Genomic DNA, 15,245 nt, shown 5'->3' with positions numbered 1-15,245 from the left:
CAGACAGAGTACATGTGTATCTAGTGGGTGGCCCATCCTGTATGTATACAGTAATGTCCGGAAAATATCAAAACCCTTTTGTTTTGTTCTTCCTCAGCTCCTGTAGTGGCGCCTACACATGTTTCCGGGTACGGAGGTAAAAATGGAGAGATCTTCATCACATGGGAAGTAGGTGTTTCACTTTATCTCACATTCACACAAGCATTCATCCCTTTGGCCACTACACATAAGTGTATGTTATATGTAGCCACAAATCAGTTTTGGGCCTGGGTTGCAGCACATGGAGCTAAGAACATTTCCGGGGGGGAACCCTAATCTAGGGTGACCAAACGTCCTCTTTTGCCCGGACATGTCCTCTTTTCACGCCCTGTCCGGGCCGTCCGGGGGGGTTTTATAAATTCATGAAAATGTCCGGGTTTCACGGACCGTTTGCATGTACTTAAATTGACTGGCGCATTGCACAGAATACTACGGTACTCTGTTGCGTGTGTGATCCCTGAGAAGCTTTGTGGGCGGCTCTACAACTACGCTCACATACAAACAGAGGAAGGGGACAGAGCGGAGCGCAGCTCACATTCACAATGCCAAAGCGCAAATGGACTTTTACAGATGAACTGCAGAAGAAATTTCAAATGTTCCGACCCGTCGGAACAAATGGGAGGCGGAGTGCACCGTGTGCAAAGCTTGCACATACACGTGTGTGTCCAATAAAGGTGCAGACGATCTTAAAGCGCACATGGACATGTGCAAGTTGAGAGTTTGCCTGCAAAGTTGACAGACTTCTTTGTTAAACTCGGGAAAAGAGGATGCTGTAAAGTAAATGCAGCGGAGGGTGCGTTTGCATTTCATACTGTGAAACATCACAATCTATGGATTGCACAAGTGCCTTGCTAAAAGAGGCATTTCCAGACTGACACTGCCAAAAAGTTTAGTACTGTGCGGCTGTGCGCGCACTAAATCCGAAGCCAATGTGTTATAGCGCCCCACTCGATTGATGTCGTACATGAAGCACTCAAATCAAATCCAGTACTGTGGTGTTTCTACAGACAGGAGTAACCACGGAGCAGTGAAAATATTCCCAATCATAATACAGTACTTTGACTGGAAGAGGGGTGGCATGCAAACAAAATTAAACAAGGTTAAATACACCAAATGAGACAGCAGAAACCATTGCACAATATCTCATTGAAACATGGCAAAAAAAACGATTTGTCTGAAAAAATGCATTGCATTTACTGGCGACAATTGCAACACAAACCTTGGAGGAATCCGACGTGATCAATGGGGAAAGAATGTGTTTGCAAATTTTAGAAGCGGTTGCTGCAGATCAACACTGATCGGTGTGGGTTGCCCAGCACTCATATTGAATAATTGTGTTCATCATGGGGCAGACACAATAGATGTTGACCTTGAAAATATCATGTTCAAAATCTACCAGTACATCCACATTTACACTGTGCGCACTGAGAGCCTGAAGGAGTACTGTGATTTAGTTGACATTGAATACAGAAGGATGCTTTCTCACAGCAAGACAAGGTGGCTGTCATTGTTCCAGGCATTGAGAGGATGATACAGAGGTTGACAAGATACAAAGAGATATTTGTTAACTGGATTTTCTATTATTTCATATATTTTGTTATTTATTTTTGTCCAGTAAGACTTGAAAAGAGAGCTATTATTTTGTTAAGGTTGATTTTTAAGTTATTATTGTGCCATTGAGATTTGTCAGATAATTCTAGGCATAATCAAGCATGTTGATTGTTGAGTAATTTTGGTTTGGTGTGTCTTTGGTTATAGAGATATATTGTTGTGTTATATACAGTAAAATAATATAAATAATAATTGTATATCCATACAGAGGAGGCATACTTTAAATATATTAAAACAATAATGCATCTTTGAGTAAACGTTGCGTATCATTAAGTATCTCGAGGCTGGGGGGGGGGGGGGCAGCATGTCCTCTTTTTTGGAAATGAAAATATGGTCACCCTACCTAATCAATGCTACAGACTTACAGAATTTAGGTCAGGTTTTAAACTGTGTGGGTATCAAACAGGAAGAAAGACTGTCAGGTTTTGAACTGTGTGGGTATCAAACAGGAAGAAAGACTGTCAGGTTTTGAACTGTGTGGGTATCAAACAGGAAGAAAGACTGTCAGGTTTTGAACTGTGTGGGTATCAAACAGGGAGAAAGACTGTCAGGTTTTGAACTGTGTGGGTATCAAACAGGAAGAAAGACTGTCAGGTTTTGAACTGTGTGGGTATCAAACAGGAAGAAAGACTGTCAGGTTTTGAACTGTGTGGATATCAAACAGGAAGAAAGACTGTCAGGTTTTAAACAGTTTGGGTATCAAACAGGGAAGAAAGACTGTCAGGTTTTAAACAGTTTGGGTATCAAACAGGAAGAAAGACTGTCAGGTTTTAAACAGTTTGGGTATCAAACAGGGAAGAAAGACTGTCAGGTTTTAAACAGTGTGGGTATCAAACAGGGAAGAAAGACTGTCAGGTTTTAAACAGTTTGGGTATCAAACAGGAAGAAAGACTGTCAGGTTTTAAACAGTTTGGGTATCAAACAGGAAGAAAGACTGTCAGGTTTTGAACTGTGTGGGTATCAAACAGGAAGAAAGACTGTCAGGTTTTGAACTGTGTGGGTATCAAACAGGAAGAAAGACTGTCAGGTTTTAAACTGTGTGGGTATCAAACAGGAAGAAAGACTGTCAGGTTTTAAACTGTGTGGGTATCAAACAGGAAGAAAGACTGTCAGGTTTTGAACTGTGTGGGTATCAAACAGGAAGAAAGACTGTCAGGTTTTGAACTGTGTGGGTATCAAACAGGAAGAAAGACTGTCAGGTTTTGAACTGTGTGGGCATCAAACAGGAAGAAAGACTGTCAGGTTTTAAACAGTTTGGGTATCAAACAGGGAAGAAAGACTGTCAGGTTTTGAACTGTGTGGGTATCAAACAGGAAGAAAGACTGTCAGGTTTTAAACTGTGTGGGTATCAAACAGGGAAGAAAGACTGTCAGGTTTTAAACAGTTTGGGTATCAAACAGGAAGAAAGACTGTCAGGTTTTGAACTGTGTGGGTATCAAACAGGAAGAAAGACTGTCAGGTTTTGAACTGTGTGGGTATCAAACAGGAAGAAAGACTGTCAGGTTTTGAACAGTTTGGGTATCAAACAGGAAGAAAGACAATCAGGTTTTAAACAGTTTGGGTATCAAACAGGGAAGAAAGACTGTCAGATTTTAAACAGTTTGGGTATCAAACAGGAAGAAAGACTGTCAGGTTTTGAACTGTGTGGGTATCAAACAGGAAGAAAGACTGTCAGGTTTTGAACTGTGTGGGTATCAAACAGGAAGAAAGACTGTCAGGTTTTGAACTGTGTGGGTATCAAACAGGAAGAAAGACTTTCAGGTTTTAAACTGTGTGGGTATCAAACAGGAAGAAAGACTGTCAGGTTTTAAACAGTTTGGGTATCAAACAGGAAGAAAGACTGTCAGGTTTTGAACTGTGTGGGGATGTTTAAAAAATATAGTGCATTAGTGTATTATTATATAATATAATAATTTGTGCTTCACCAAAAAATTTGGTCAGAAAAATTATTCAGTGTTAGATTGGATAAAGGGATAGTTCCACTAGAGTGCAGAGCGTTCGCTATACTCATATAACTATGGTTATAGGATAACCGTATGTTATTTGCAATATTGGCTGAAATAGCGACATTCGTTTTTGACGATGGCGTCATTAATTTGCATATAAATGATACATGGGACTCTGACAGATTTTTAACATAGCCTATCATTTTCTACACATTTTCTCCTATCTAGAAACACTGGTTAACAATATATTTCCAGGGGGTGCATGATAGTATCCGCTTTCCTACTCAACTAATTGGTAAAAATGTGATTATTTTGTATTGACGGCACAGACTTGCATAGGCTACTTACATAGAAACATGTGACCACTCTAGGGATAGTGTTATTGTGATCTTTGACCCTCAAAACATGGGTCTAGACACCTCATTTGTTCAGTTATCTGCAATATTGGCTGAGATATATGAAACAGATTTTTTTGCGATTTCTTGATAATCACGTCCTTCATTTGCATATAAATGATACATGGGACACTCTGACAACTTGTTAACATAGCCTATCATTTTTTTCACCTTTTTTCCATTCTAGAAAGTCTGGTTAGAATTATATTTCCGGGGGGTGCATGATACCCTCCTCTATCTACTAGACTAATTGTTATTATTACTATTATTATTAGTACAGTGCTCACAGCTAACCTGGACCACTTTGTGTAATCTCCCCTCCTTCAGCCCGTGCAGCCGTGGTACTTCTATGGCCGGAAGTTTGGCTACATCGTGGCCTTCAAGCCTCACGACGCCTACGACTGGTGGTACGAGACCGTGTCGGACCCCGAGACCCGGCGCTACGTCCACAGCGACACCTACTTCCTCCCCACCGAGGACGATTTCCAGGTACAGTAGGGATGAGTTGGAATTTTCAAATTTTCGAATAGTCGTGCCAGTGTCCACATTCGATTTTCATGTCGGAGTCGAAAAAAATATATAATAACATATTTTATTTAAAATATATAATAATTACTTTATTTGTATAGCACTTGTTTTTTTTTTTTTTTGTCTTTTTCCCCCTTCATTTTCCGCCGATTTTCTCCCATCCCAATGTTAGTCGTATGCCAATTCCCAGTCCCTTCCTGGTCGCTGCGCACTTACCCCCCACAGTCAGATCATCTGGGAGAGTGGAGGCTACCACGTGCTTCCTCCGACACACGTCCAGCCAATCACCGCTTCTTTTCACCTGGCAGCGCGGATTCTCATTGAGAGGGCGTAGCGTGTGGGAGGACCACACTATCCCCCTCACGTCCAATCCGCGCTTAGCAGGCGCCCCGACCGAACTGTAGGAGTCGCTGTTTACAACGACCCGGACCCACCCCGCCAGCTTCTCCCACCCTCTGATACAGCCAATTGTATCAGTGCAGACGGCCAGCCAAGCTGCTGACAACCCCGGAGCTGTGAGCTGGATTCGAACAGGCAAATCCAGCTCAGCTCCGGGGCTGGTGACGAACGCAATCTCCGCTCGGCCACCTAACCGCCCATTTGTATAGCACTTGTATATAATTATTTATTTATTTATATATATATTAGGGATGCTCGATATTGGCTTTTTTACCGATATACCGATATACCGATATTGTCCAACTCTTAATTTCCGATACCGATATCAACCGATATCAACCGATACCGAAAAAAAACGGAATAATCTCAGGTAATTAATTAACATTACATATCTCTTGTTGTGGAATTAACACAACATTATGCATACTCTTGACAATAAATAAAATCTGAATTTGTTCTTACTTGCTTGCCTGGGTAAATAAAGGTTATAGAAATGTAAAGAAAAATTGAAAACCAATACCGATATTTTCCGATATCACATTTTAATGCCGATATCGGCCGATAATAATGTAGGCCGATAATATCGGACATCCCTAATATATATATATATATATATATTTGTTACGACCCCTGTGGGTCTAAGGGTAAAGGGCTGTAACATAAATGTTGGTTGATAGAAATGAAGGACCATGTTTGTAAACACAAGGATATTTATTGATAAATGCAAAGGAAGCACATGTAGCTCAAGGGTGAGCCGAGGCCAAAACAACAAACAAACACCACTATTCTCCAAATAAACCAACCTAATCTATGGTAAAAGAAATTACCTAAACTACCCTTACCTAACCAAAACAGGAGAAAACAATATCCAAATGAAATGGCAGCTCACCCCATCCGTGCTTCCTGAAAAAAAAGAAAATAACACACATTAGAGACAAGAATGGCAAAATATATACAAAACAATCTATAGCTATCTATGCTCTCTCTGTGGCCACGCACACACAAAGGCAATTTCCAAAACACAAAGGTCAATAGTATCAAAGTCAATGGGTCTCATTCCCCAATATTTTCCAAAGAGTTCTCTTGGAAGACTTATCTTGGAACCGACTGAGACAGAATCAATGACAAGTTCACTCTGAGTCCTCAACACGCTGGTAATATGGCATATGTCTCAAACGCGAAAGCGCGTCCCTGTTCAGGTCATTTGCATACAAAACAACGCCTCCAGAGCTCCTTATAAGGCAACTAATGACGCAGCCGCGTGAAAATGGAATGGCGGAAGCGCTTTGCGAGTCTTGCGACCCATCAAGATTAGATTAGATTAATGTATTGGCATCATATATAGTACAGCTCGTGGTACACATGCCGCAGCGCGCGCACACACACGCCCGCGCAGTAATGTATATGAATGAATGAATGAAATATTATATATATAGCCTACGGCGTAATGAATGAACGCAGTATAGGCTTATTATTCCATTAATGACTTGTTTCATTAGGATTTAGTAGATACTATATATATGCTCAGCCCTACGTACAGTATAGGTACAGTCTGTATACATACAGACTAGGGATGTCCCGATCACATTTTTTTGCTCCCGATCCGCCCCCGATCATGTGATTTTGAGTATCTACCGATACCGATCTTTCCCAATCCGATAAAAAAATAATAATAATAATAAAAATAAAAAAAAATAATACATTTAAAAAATATATATATTTATCACAATTTCTCACATTACATTCACCCTGAATGTTGATGTTATCCAGGTGAAAAGTTAACTTCATTCAAGCGAGGCATTGCAACCGGAGTAATCTAAAAACTCCGCCTCCAACCTGCTGCTTCATGAGAGCAATGGCGCCATCGTCTGTAAAAATCAGGTGACAAGTTCTGCAACTAGTGGATGTCCCTCATCCTTGACATAAATCATTTGATGTATAATTAAATCAAAGGAAATGCGTTTGTTTTGGCAAAATTCTTCTGCTCTGTGTGACAATAAATAAATGAATGATGATATGCAATTTAAACCCAAAACTAAGGCCTCAGTATGAGTTTAAGACGTGAACATGGTCATGTTTGTTGAAAAAAAAAAATCCTGATTTTATTTTTTATTTTTTATCCCGATCTTCGGAAAATCACGTGATCGGCCCCCGATCCCTATCATGTGATCGGATCGGGACATCCCTAATACAGACTGTACTTATACTGTACGTAGGGCAGATCATATATATAGTATCTACTAAATCCTAATGAAACAAGTGATTAGAATATATTAAGCCTATACTGTTGATTCATTAGACACGTAGGCCATACTGGCGCACACAAGACTTGTTATGGAATATTAATGCAGTCTATTTCCACGTGATTAGCTTTAGTTCTTATTTATTTATTTATCCACTGTCATTTCAGTGTTGGTATATAGGCTATATAGTGTATTTCAATATAAGTTTAATTGATTAATAATATATTCGAAGGAATGCAGGTTTATAGCTATATCAAACAAAGGTCTGTCCCATTGTATACCAATCAATGGGATATATTGCATGTTGACCTGCATTCTTCAAATGTATAATTAATCATTAAAACAGATATGTAACAAATAAGAAATACAAATTCCACAGAAGGCATTAAATAATTATAATTTTCAATCATTTCACAATAATTGCATAATTGTGTTTGAATATCTGAGTAATTAAAGTAATTATACATCTGTCCAAAATTGCTGGTTCAGATATGGTTAATCCAGCTGCCCTGTGATCAGATGAATCCATATTATTTATTTTTCCGACATCAAATGCTTAATTTCTTATCGTACAAATATTGTCATATTTATTTTAATTATGATTAAGTAATTAATTCCAAGGAGGCCTGTAGCGTTGACATGAAGGAATCACTATGAGAACACAGTCTGTCAAGTTAATACACTCTTAAATATGCTCTCAGCCACGATCAAATCCGATCTCAGGAAAATTTGGGGAATCGCGCTACCAGCCCTTATGTCTTAAATGGGCAGAAATCTGCCTAAGAGGACATTTTTGGTCGTAAATCCGTTCGGGAATGAGACCCAATGTCTCAAAATATCACTAGGCCTCATGCCAGAGAGAGAGGCATGACTGAAGTGAGCAGCCATGTTTTAACAGGGGGTGGTGATCCAGGATTGGGTGGTGGGTGATGGTTATTGATTGGGTCTTGGAGTCTTAAAACCCATCCACCAATTGGTGTTGTGCTGCTATGTAGTCCACCAATGGAAGGGCAGGCATAGCAGTGACCAATGGTGGAGGACGGGTTCTGGCTGGAGGGAGGAAACAAAATGGAGAACAATACACACACTGGGGAATTTTTATATTTAGAGGCAGCCTAATTTTCATAGCCTAATTTATCTAAAAAATGCACATTCTACTGTTTCTGTTTGTTTATTAAACCCGGTTGATAGGCCAATGCAATGCTGTTATTATAGGCTACGATGGTGAACGGTGTCATTTTGATTTATTGTCGGTCAGCTGAGCCGTTCTGAAGGATTATCTGAAGTGCCTATTTATGTGCAATACCCTTTGATTTGAATGATCCATTCTATTAAAAAGAATAACTGAATTGAACTGAAACTGAACATTTTAACTGAATTTAAACTGAAGCAGAAAATAACAATTTCGTTGTTATTCGAATATTCACATTTTCAAATATTCGGTCTTAAGAACAGTAGACAGTCATGCACATCCCTACTTCCAGGTGCGGGAGTTCCAAGTGAAGATCAAGTCGTTCAACATGAAGGGAGACGGACCCTACAGCCTGACCACTGTCATCTACTATCCACGAGATGGTGTGTAAACACCGGTATTACCGATGACACCGGACATATTACCGGTCTGTCTGTCTACATCCGTTTATAAATCATTTTCAATTACCATTTGTATCCATTTTGTTGGGCAGACATTAGGTTCTAATTTAAAAAATAATCAACGGACAGTAATACCTTCTGTCGATTTTCTATCTGACGGATCAATGTAGCTGCAGTCTTGCATCACGCAAACATACTGTTGCTGGTCTGCACTTGTCCTCTGAGCTCCTCTCCAGTCAAGCTTTCGCTGCTGCAGGGTTTAAATCCGAAAGATTGCCAAATCCTCCGCCATCGACATGTAAAAATGTTGTGTAGTCTCTAGAGATTTTAGTATTGGAGAAATTCTCAAAACACCAGTCACCTTTAACCTTGTACAATGTACATGTCCCATTTCTGATAGTAATATCAGTATTAGAACATTTGGGACTAACTCAGCTCCAGCCAACATCTAACTATGTATTATTTTTTACGTTCTCCCCTCCCATTCATCCTTTTCTCTACCGCCCCCAACCCACCCCACCCAGTCCCCACTGAGTCCCCAACAGACGTGTATTCCAGGCCAGTGTCCTCCCATGAAGCCCTAGTGTGGTGGGTGCCTGTGACAGACACCGGAACAGGCCTGCAGCAGTACATAGAAGGCTACCAGGTAATGTTGTATACTAACCTCTATCGTTGTTATATTATCGTATAGCTTACGCTCTGCTCTCTTGGAACTATCCCTTTATCCAGTCAAATTTTTCTGCACATGCACCCCCATCCGCCTGGCCACACCCACATCCGCTCCTCTACATAAGCGGGGTCGTGGCCACACCATCAGCTCCTTCCCTATTTTCACCACCGTAAAGTGCCTGTATACACCACTTTAGTTTAGTGCCGAAATAGTTATTGGAAAGGAGCTACGTTATTGGAGAAAAGGAGCTGCGTTGACATTATATCTTTGTTTTCTCTCTCACTGTTTTTCGAGGAAATACAGCGATAATGTCTTCGCCACCGGAGTGTCTAGAAGATGATGATCATTCTGACCTCCACCGGCGCTTCGCATTTCGCCTCCGGCTCTGCAGCTGGACACCATGCTTGGGAGGCGGTCAGCTGTGTGAGGGCTGACGGCCTCTCTGGGCGGGTGATGTTTTTTGCGACGCGGGCGCCAGGTGTGTTAGTTGTGGGGGGTCAACTAAACAGCTTACGAAGGTCGGCTCCAGGCTAGGATCCTTTTCGCTACCCCTTAGCGGCGTGGAGGGGGTTCTAGTCTTATGCCCCACGATAACATTAGCTCCTCATCAGTGAAGTCGTAGCTTTGTTTTCCTGGGACCGTGATCCCGGATCTGCGGTTCAATTCCCCGGGTCTCTGGACAAACGGATACCCTCTGTCGCCGTGCTGGCCCCGCTTTTCAAGATGAAAAACACCCGGCGCGAGGGAGGTGAGCTTGGTGTTCGTTATGAGAATATCCCCGAGCTCAGGTCGGCTGCAGCCCGCTTACAACGAGGGGCTTGCTGCCGACGCCGCTGTGTCTGGTAAACACCGTTCTGAAGAGGGGTGTGTGTTGCCTTTTTCCCTTTTTTTCTTTGGATAAGAAGAGGAAAAGACAGCAGCTGTCTGAAGTGTTGGCCTGTATTGCTTTTCTCACGTTGTACAGCTTTCAGTAGTAGCTTGCTTCTGCGTTAGCTAGTGGCTAGCAATAGCCGGTATGAGCTAACTGTTAGCCAGTTAGCTGTTTAGCTACGACGTTAGCTGCCGGCTGCGCTCGGCTGGGAACGTTAGCTTGATGCTATCAGTTAGCCTAGAGTTAGCAGTTTAGCTTGTGCTACAACCATTGGCGCTAGCCGTGAGAATAGCGGGCCCTGGCACTCTGACTACGACGTCATCTTTGACCGGCTGCAGGAGGGGGGCGTCACGCCGGAGCGAGGCTCCGGCCATTGCTTTTTCTGGCCTTGCCAGCGAGAGGCCTTCGTCAACGTGGTGGACCAACCTGTGTTGCGGCCTTTCGTCCTGCGTTCGTTGGTCCAGGTAAGATGTCCATTGGACATTACCCCACTCTTCCTTCCTCCCCCTCCCGAATGTTTTTTGTTAATAACGATGTCTTTGTTTGACAAAACATATGTTACTTCACTACATTTGGAGATACGATGTGTGGTGTGAAAATTGTCTTGGTCGCTTTATATAGCATAGGTTAGCGTTGGCCAAGGCTTATGTCTTCTCTCTACCTAAGAACAGCGTTGTTTTTTACGTGAGTAAAAATGAACTGGGTTTTTGTTGTACGATGAGAAGTTGTGTGTGTTCATGTAACGTTTAGACAACGTGGCTGAGCCCACAACTGGCTGAGTGTTACTGTAGCCTACAATGCTGTGCATAGTGGCACATGATCGAGGGCTGAGTCCCTCTCTTAGCTTGTTATTCTTTACTTGAGGGTAATGATGAAAAATAACAAGTGGCAAGTTTTTTTCACACATAAGCAGAGCTGTGGGAAACCTGTTTTCAAACAAGGTTTTCGGCTGTGGCTGGCGTGCATGATGTAAAGCTTTTACTCTACACATTTGGCGTCGTATCAGGGGTGAGGTGGTGAGGGGTGGGTGAAATAATTCCCCGGCTTGCCCCTGCCCCCCCCCCCCCCCCCCCCCCCCCCCCTCAAATATGATTTTGTTTACAAAATGTGTGTTGGTTCACTATATTTTTGGGGATCCGGTGTAAATCCCTCAGCTTCTGCTGGGGTTGTGCTCTTGCTTAGAGAGAGGCAATTTCTCTGAAAATTGTTTGGTCGCTGTCATGTAGACTTAGCAAGGCCTGTGACCAGCACTTGATCGAGGACTTATGTCTTCTCTCATCATAAAAAACGGCGTTCCTCTTGCAGTAGTGAGAGTGAACTTTTGCCCTTTTTTATTGTAATAGAGGTTTGTGTGTATCGTTTTCACGTTTAAAGGCCCACTTGCAGGTTGTATTTTTGTTCAATAAACAATGTGGACTAGGCCAACGGTGACTTTCATGAAGAGGGGAAATTTTTTTTCGAAATTGACCCAGTTTTAGCATTTTTATCAAAACATTTTGTCCGCCCAACCACAACCACCACGCACATGCATATTTTAATCCATGTTTCATAGCGTGCGTGTGTCATCTTAATGATGACGTCACACAAGGTATCAGGGCAGCGAGGGGCGCTGAGAATCACAGGCAGGTAGTGGCAGGAAGCCACTAGCCGAGGATCTAGTATCTGTTTCACCTAACACTATTGCTCCGTGATCATAGCCATTTATCTCTAAAGCTAACCACTATTTGTAAAAGCCACAACCACATTACCATATTTGTAAATACTAATGTAAATCATTGTGTCGTTGTACATATTGTGTATATAACATTAGTAGCTAGCTTGCTAGCCGGCATTCTCGAAACTCCTAACTCCTGTATACCCTTGTCCTCACAAACAAAGTATTCTGCCAGGGAACTTATGGACACGACAGTTATAAGGTGTTTGAGCTTGTAACGGTTAGCTATCGTGGTAGCCCGTTTCGTGACTGTGATGCACCGAGTGCACCGAGTGCATCAGTCACGAAAGGGGCTACTATCGTATCAACATGCCGTGACGTGTAGCTTGCTAGCCGGCATGATGCGTGCAGTGCTTTGCCCCACATGTCTGAGAAGAGGACCTGCACATTTTACTCGTTCCCGAAACTCCTCTACATGCCCCGATTTAAAATGGTTCACTACAGTAGACATAATGCTAACGTTAACGTTAGCTAGCTAGCTTGGTACTATGACCCGTGACGGGGATAAGGCGACAGCCAATAGCGCTACTGTACTGAACTGTTCTTTTTTTACGACATTAAAAACCTTATAACCTTTGTTTCAACAAAAAATGCAGTAGTAGAGGTCCATCAAAGTCTCTCCGACGATTAAACCCATTTTCGTCTTGTAAGGCGTCCATTTGGATCAAGGAAATGGCTTCCTGCACTCGTCAAACTCCATTGTAGTGGATGAGAAGTAGGGAAAAGTTACCTTCAGTGACGTCACGGCACTGATAGCGTCTGATAAGCTTTTTGATTGGCTCCATACATGTTATTCGTGCGTGGACATTTTTAACCCTTTCTGAGTGGAATTTCCGGCGTCAAATGGAAAAAAAATAATAATGAAATTAGATACCAATGATGTAAACTACCCATAATTGAAGAGTAGGGTTTAACCTGCAAGTGGCACTTTAAGTAAACGTGGCATTGAATCCACAACTGGGTTAGGTGTTGGCCTACAGAAGTTACATGTGTAGCTCTTGTACCAAGGCCCTTGGCCCCTCTCTTATTGACCGGCTTCCTGCTGCTCGTCCCAGACAGCATGGAGGGAACGTCGTCTGGTGTTTCTTATTAGAATTCACCATTGATGTGTTTCGGGTTCTTGACGTGCATATAGCGCTGGCCCTGGGTGCTTCCAATGTGGAACCACGTTATGGGCCGGCGCGCCTTGGTTGCCCAATTCATAGAAACAGCGTTTTTTTATGCGGGCGACTAGGAAGGAGATTTTTTTATCTCTACAGAGCGCCAGTACACTAGGTTGGACTCGATGACTCACGTGCATCTCCGGGGGGAGATGACGGAGTAGATCATTACATTGGCAGAGGGGTCTCACGCCCATGAGGTGGGCCGCCAGGAGCAGCGCATTCACGTTCTGTCCATCTTGGTGGTGCCCTCTGTGATGTTTTAGATCGACACGCGTACCTGCCCCCCTCTTAGGACTGGGGATGGCGGCGTGACTAGGACGCGGGACTGGTTCTGGTCGCGCCGGACCAGGTCAGTTAACCCGTTGTCCGCCGAGGCGCAGATCTGCTGTTCTGGTACCCCGAAGGACTTTGTGCTTTTCCGGGGGGAAAATGTCGGGTCGGTCCGGGCTTCGCGGGGATTGATGTCGTGGATGTGTGTGTCATATGTATGCCACTACGACTTGCCCATAACAGTGACGTGCTTGGTCCATACTGTGTTAGGGGCCTGGTCCTTCTCCATTTGTTTCACTCCTCCCTCCCCCTGCTCGGCAGGGATGGGAGGGGGCTGTTGAGGTGGTTGCTGTCAACCCTGTGTAGGTCCCGGTCCGCCAGGCCCAGGTCCGGTCTCGTTCTGGTCAACCTGTTGGCCTGGGTTAACCCTTTGAAAATTGGAACACTTGTACTGCTTGTATCGCGCAGTTATGTTTCTAAGTTTTCTTGGTGGGTTGAGGGAACAACCGCCTCCTGTTAAACTAAACATAGGGAGGTGGTTTGTTCTCCGGTGTGTTGGTAGCAGAGTCAACTCTCGGGTTGAGGCCGGGCTTGACCCCGTCTGCCCGAGAGTGTGCCCCCGCATCTTTCATGACGTCTGCCAATTGTGTCGGCCTCTCCTTTGAACCTCGACCCCATTGGGGGTTGTCTCCCCGGCGCGCCGTCTGGCCCCACAGTATTGTGGGGTAGCCTCTTGGGGCTTACGACCATGCCAACCTGGACACGCCAGATCTCGGCAGATCTCGGAAACTAAGCAGGTTCGGCCCTGGTTAGTTCTTGGATGGGAGACCCCCTGGGAATACCAGGTGCAGTAAGCTAGAGTGCTTCAGGGCGGCGTGCCAAAGGGGGGAAGGGCCTGCTCTTGATTTAGGCCCTGTCCGATACGCTTACGATGTGGGGGGTGGTGTCATAAGTGACGTCTGGTGGGGTCCCGATGCTACGGCATCGTTGACCTCACCGGGCCCCCTTTTTCGGGGGGTCCTGGCCCTCAGGTTGTTCCTGGGGCTGGGTCCTCCTCCACGCTCCGCTGCTATGGCTTTGCCACAGGGTTGGTTTCTTGACCTTTGACCCTGTGATGTTTGGGGCTGTGACGGGGGTGTTTTGCTTCCCGTCCGTTCCCTGGTGGCATGTGGGATGCGCGCCTGAGTGGTCGCTGGTCCTTCTTTGTGAAGGTAGATCCCACGGTCTGCTCACCCTGTGCGTTTGAGGTGCTAAACCCTCTTCGCACAGTCGGATCCGATTCCCTCCCGTCCCCCTCTAGGGGGGTCCAGGGGGCTTGGGTCCTCCCCGGTTCTGATGGTTGTGGGGGGCCTCAGCGGGTACATCTGTCGAGCTTCCGCTCTGCTCAGCTCCTGTGTTCCAAGAGAGCAGAGCGTAAGCTATACGATAATATAACATACGGTTATCCTATAACCATAGTTATGAGTATAGCGAGCGCTCTGCTCTGACTCACTGAGGACCCGTGGTCTTTGCCTTCGGTGGTGAAAGACTTGGGAAGGAGCTGATGGTGTGGCCACGACCCCGCTTATGTAGAGGCGCGGATGTGGGTGTGGCCAGGCGGATGGGGGTGCATGTGGAAAAATTATTCAATATTAGACTGGATAAAGGGATACAGTAGTTCCAAGAGAGCAGAGGGCCTGCTATACTCATATAACTATGGTTATAGGATAACCATATGTTTTGACACCCCGTCCCTGGCTACTGGGCTCATCAACCTAGCAATAGTTTTTGACCCATATACTTCTCCTCCTCACAGGCCCTGCT

The 15,245-nt window shown here is 44.1% G+C and overlaps 1 protein-coding gene across 1 annotated transcript in view; it reads left to right on the top strand.

Annotated features, from left to right (window-relative positions):
* cntn1b (contactin 1b) overlaps positions 1-15,245 on the top strand; it is a gene marked incomplete at both ends in the record, with an annotated part of 73,698 nt that overhangs the window by 48,636 nt on the left and 9,817 nt on the right. The window contains 4 exons of the mRNA XM_084331117.1: positions 98-168; positions 4,319-4,480; positions 8,646-8,736; positions 9,279-9,400. Coding sequence (XP_084187243.1) covers positions 98-168; positions 4,319-4,480; positions 8,646-8,736; positions 9,279-9,400 — 446 coding nt within the window. The remainder of the gene's footprint in view (positions 1-97; positions 169-4,318; positions 4,481-8,645; positions 8,737-9,278; positions 9,401-15,245) is intronic.

Source organism: Notolepis coatsorum, assembly GCF_963971535.1.
Source record: "Notolepis coatsorum genome assembly, chromosome: 15".
Lineage (NCBI taxonomy): Eukaryota > Metazoa > Chordata > Actinopteri > Aulopiformes > Paralepididae > Notolepis > Notolepis coatsorum.
This window is presented reverse-complemented; position numbering and strand designations above follow the sequence as displayed.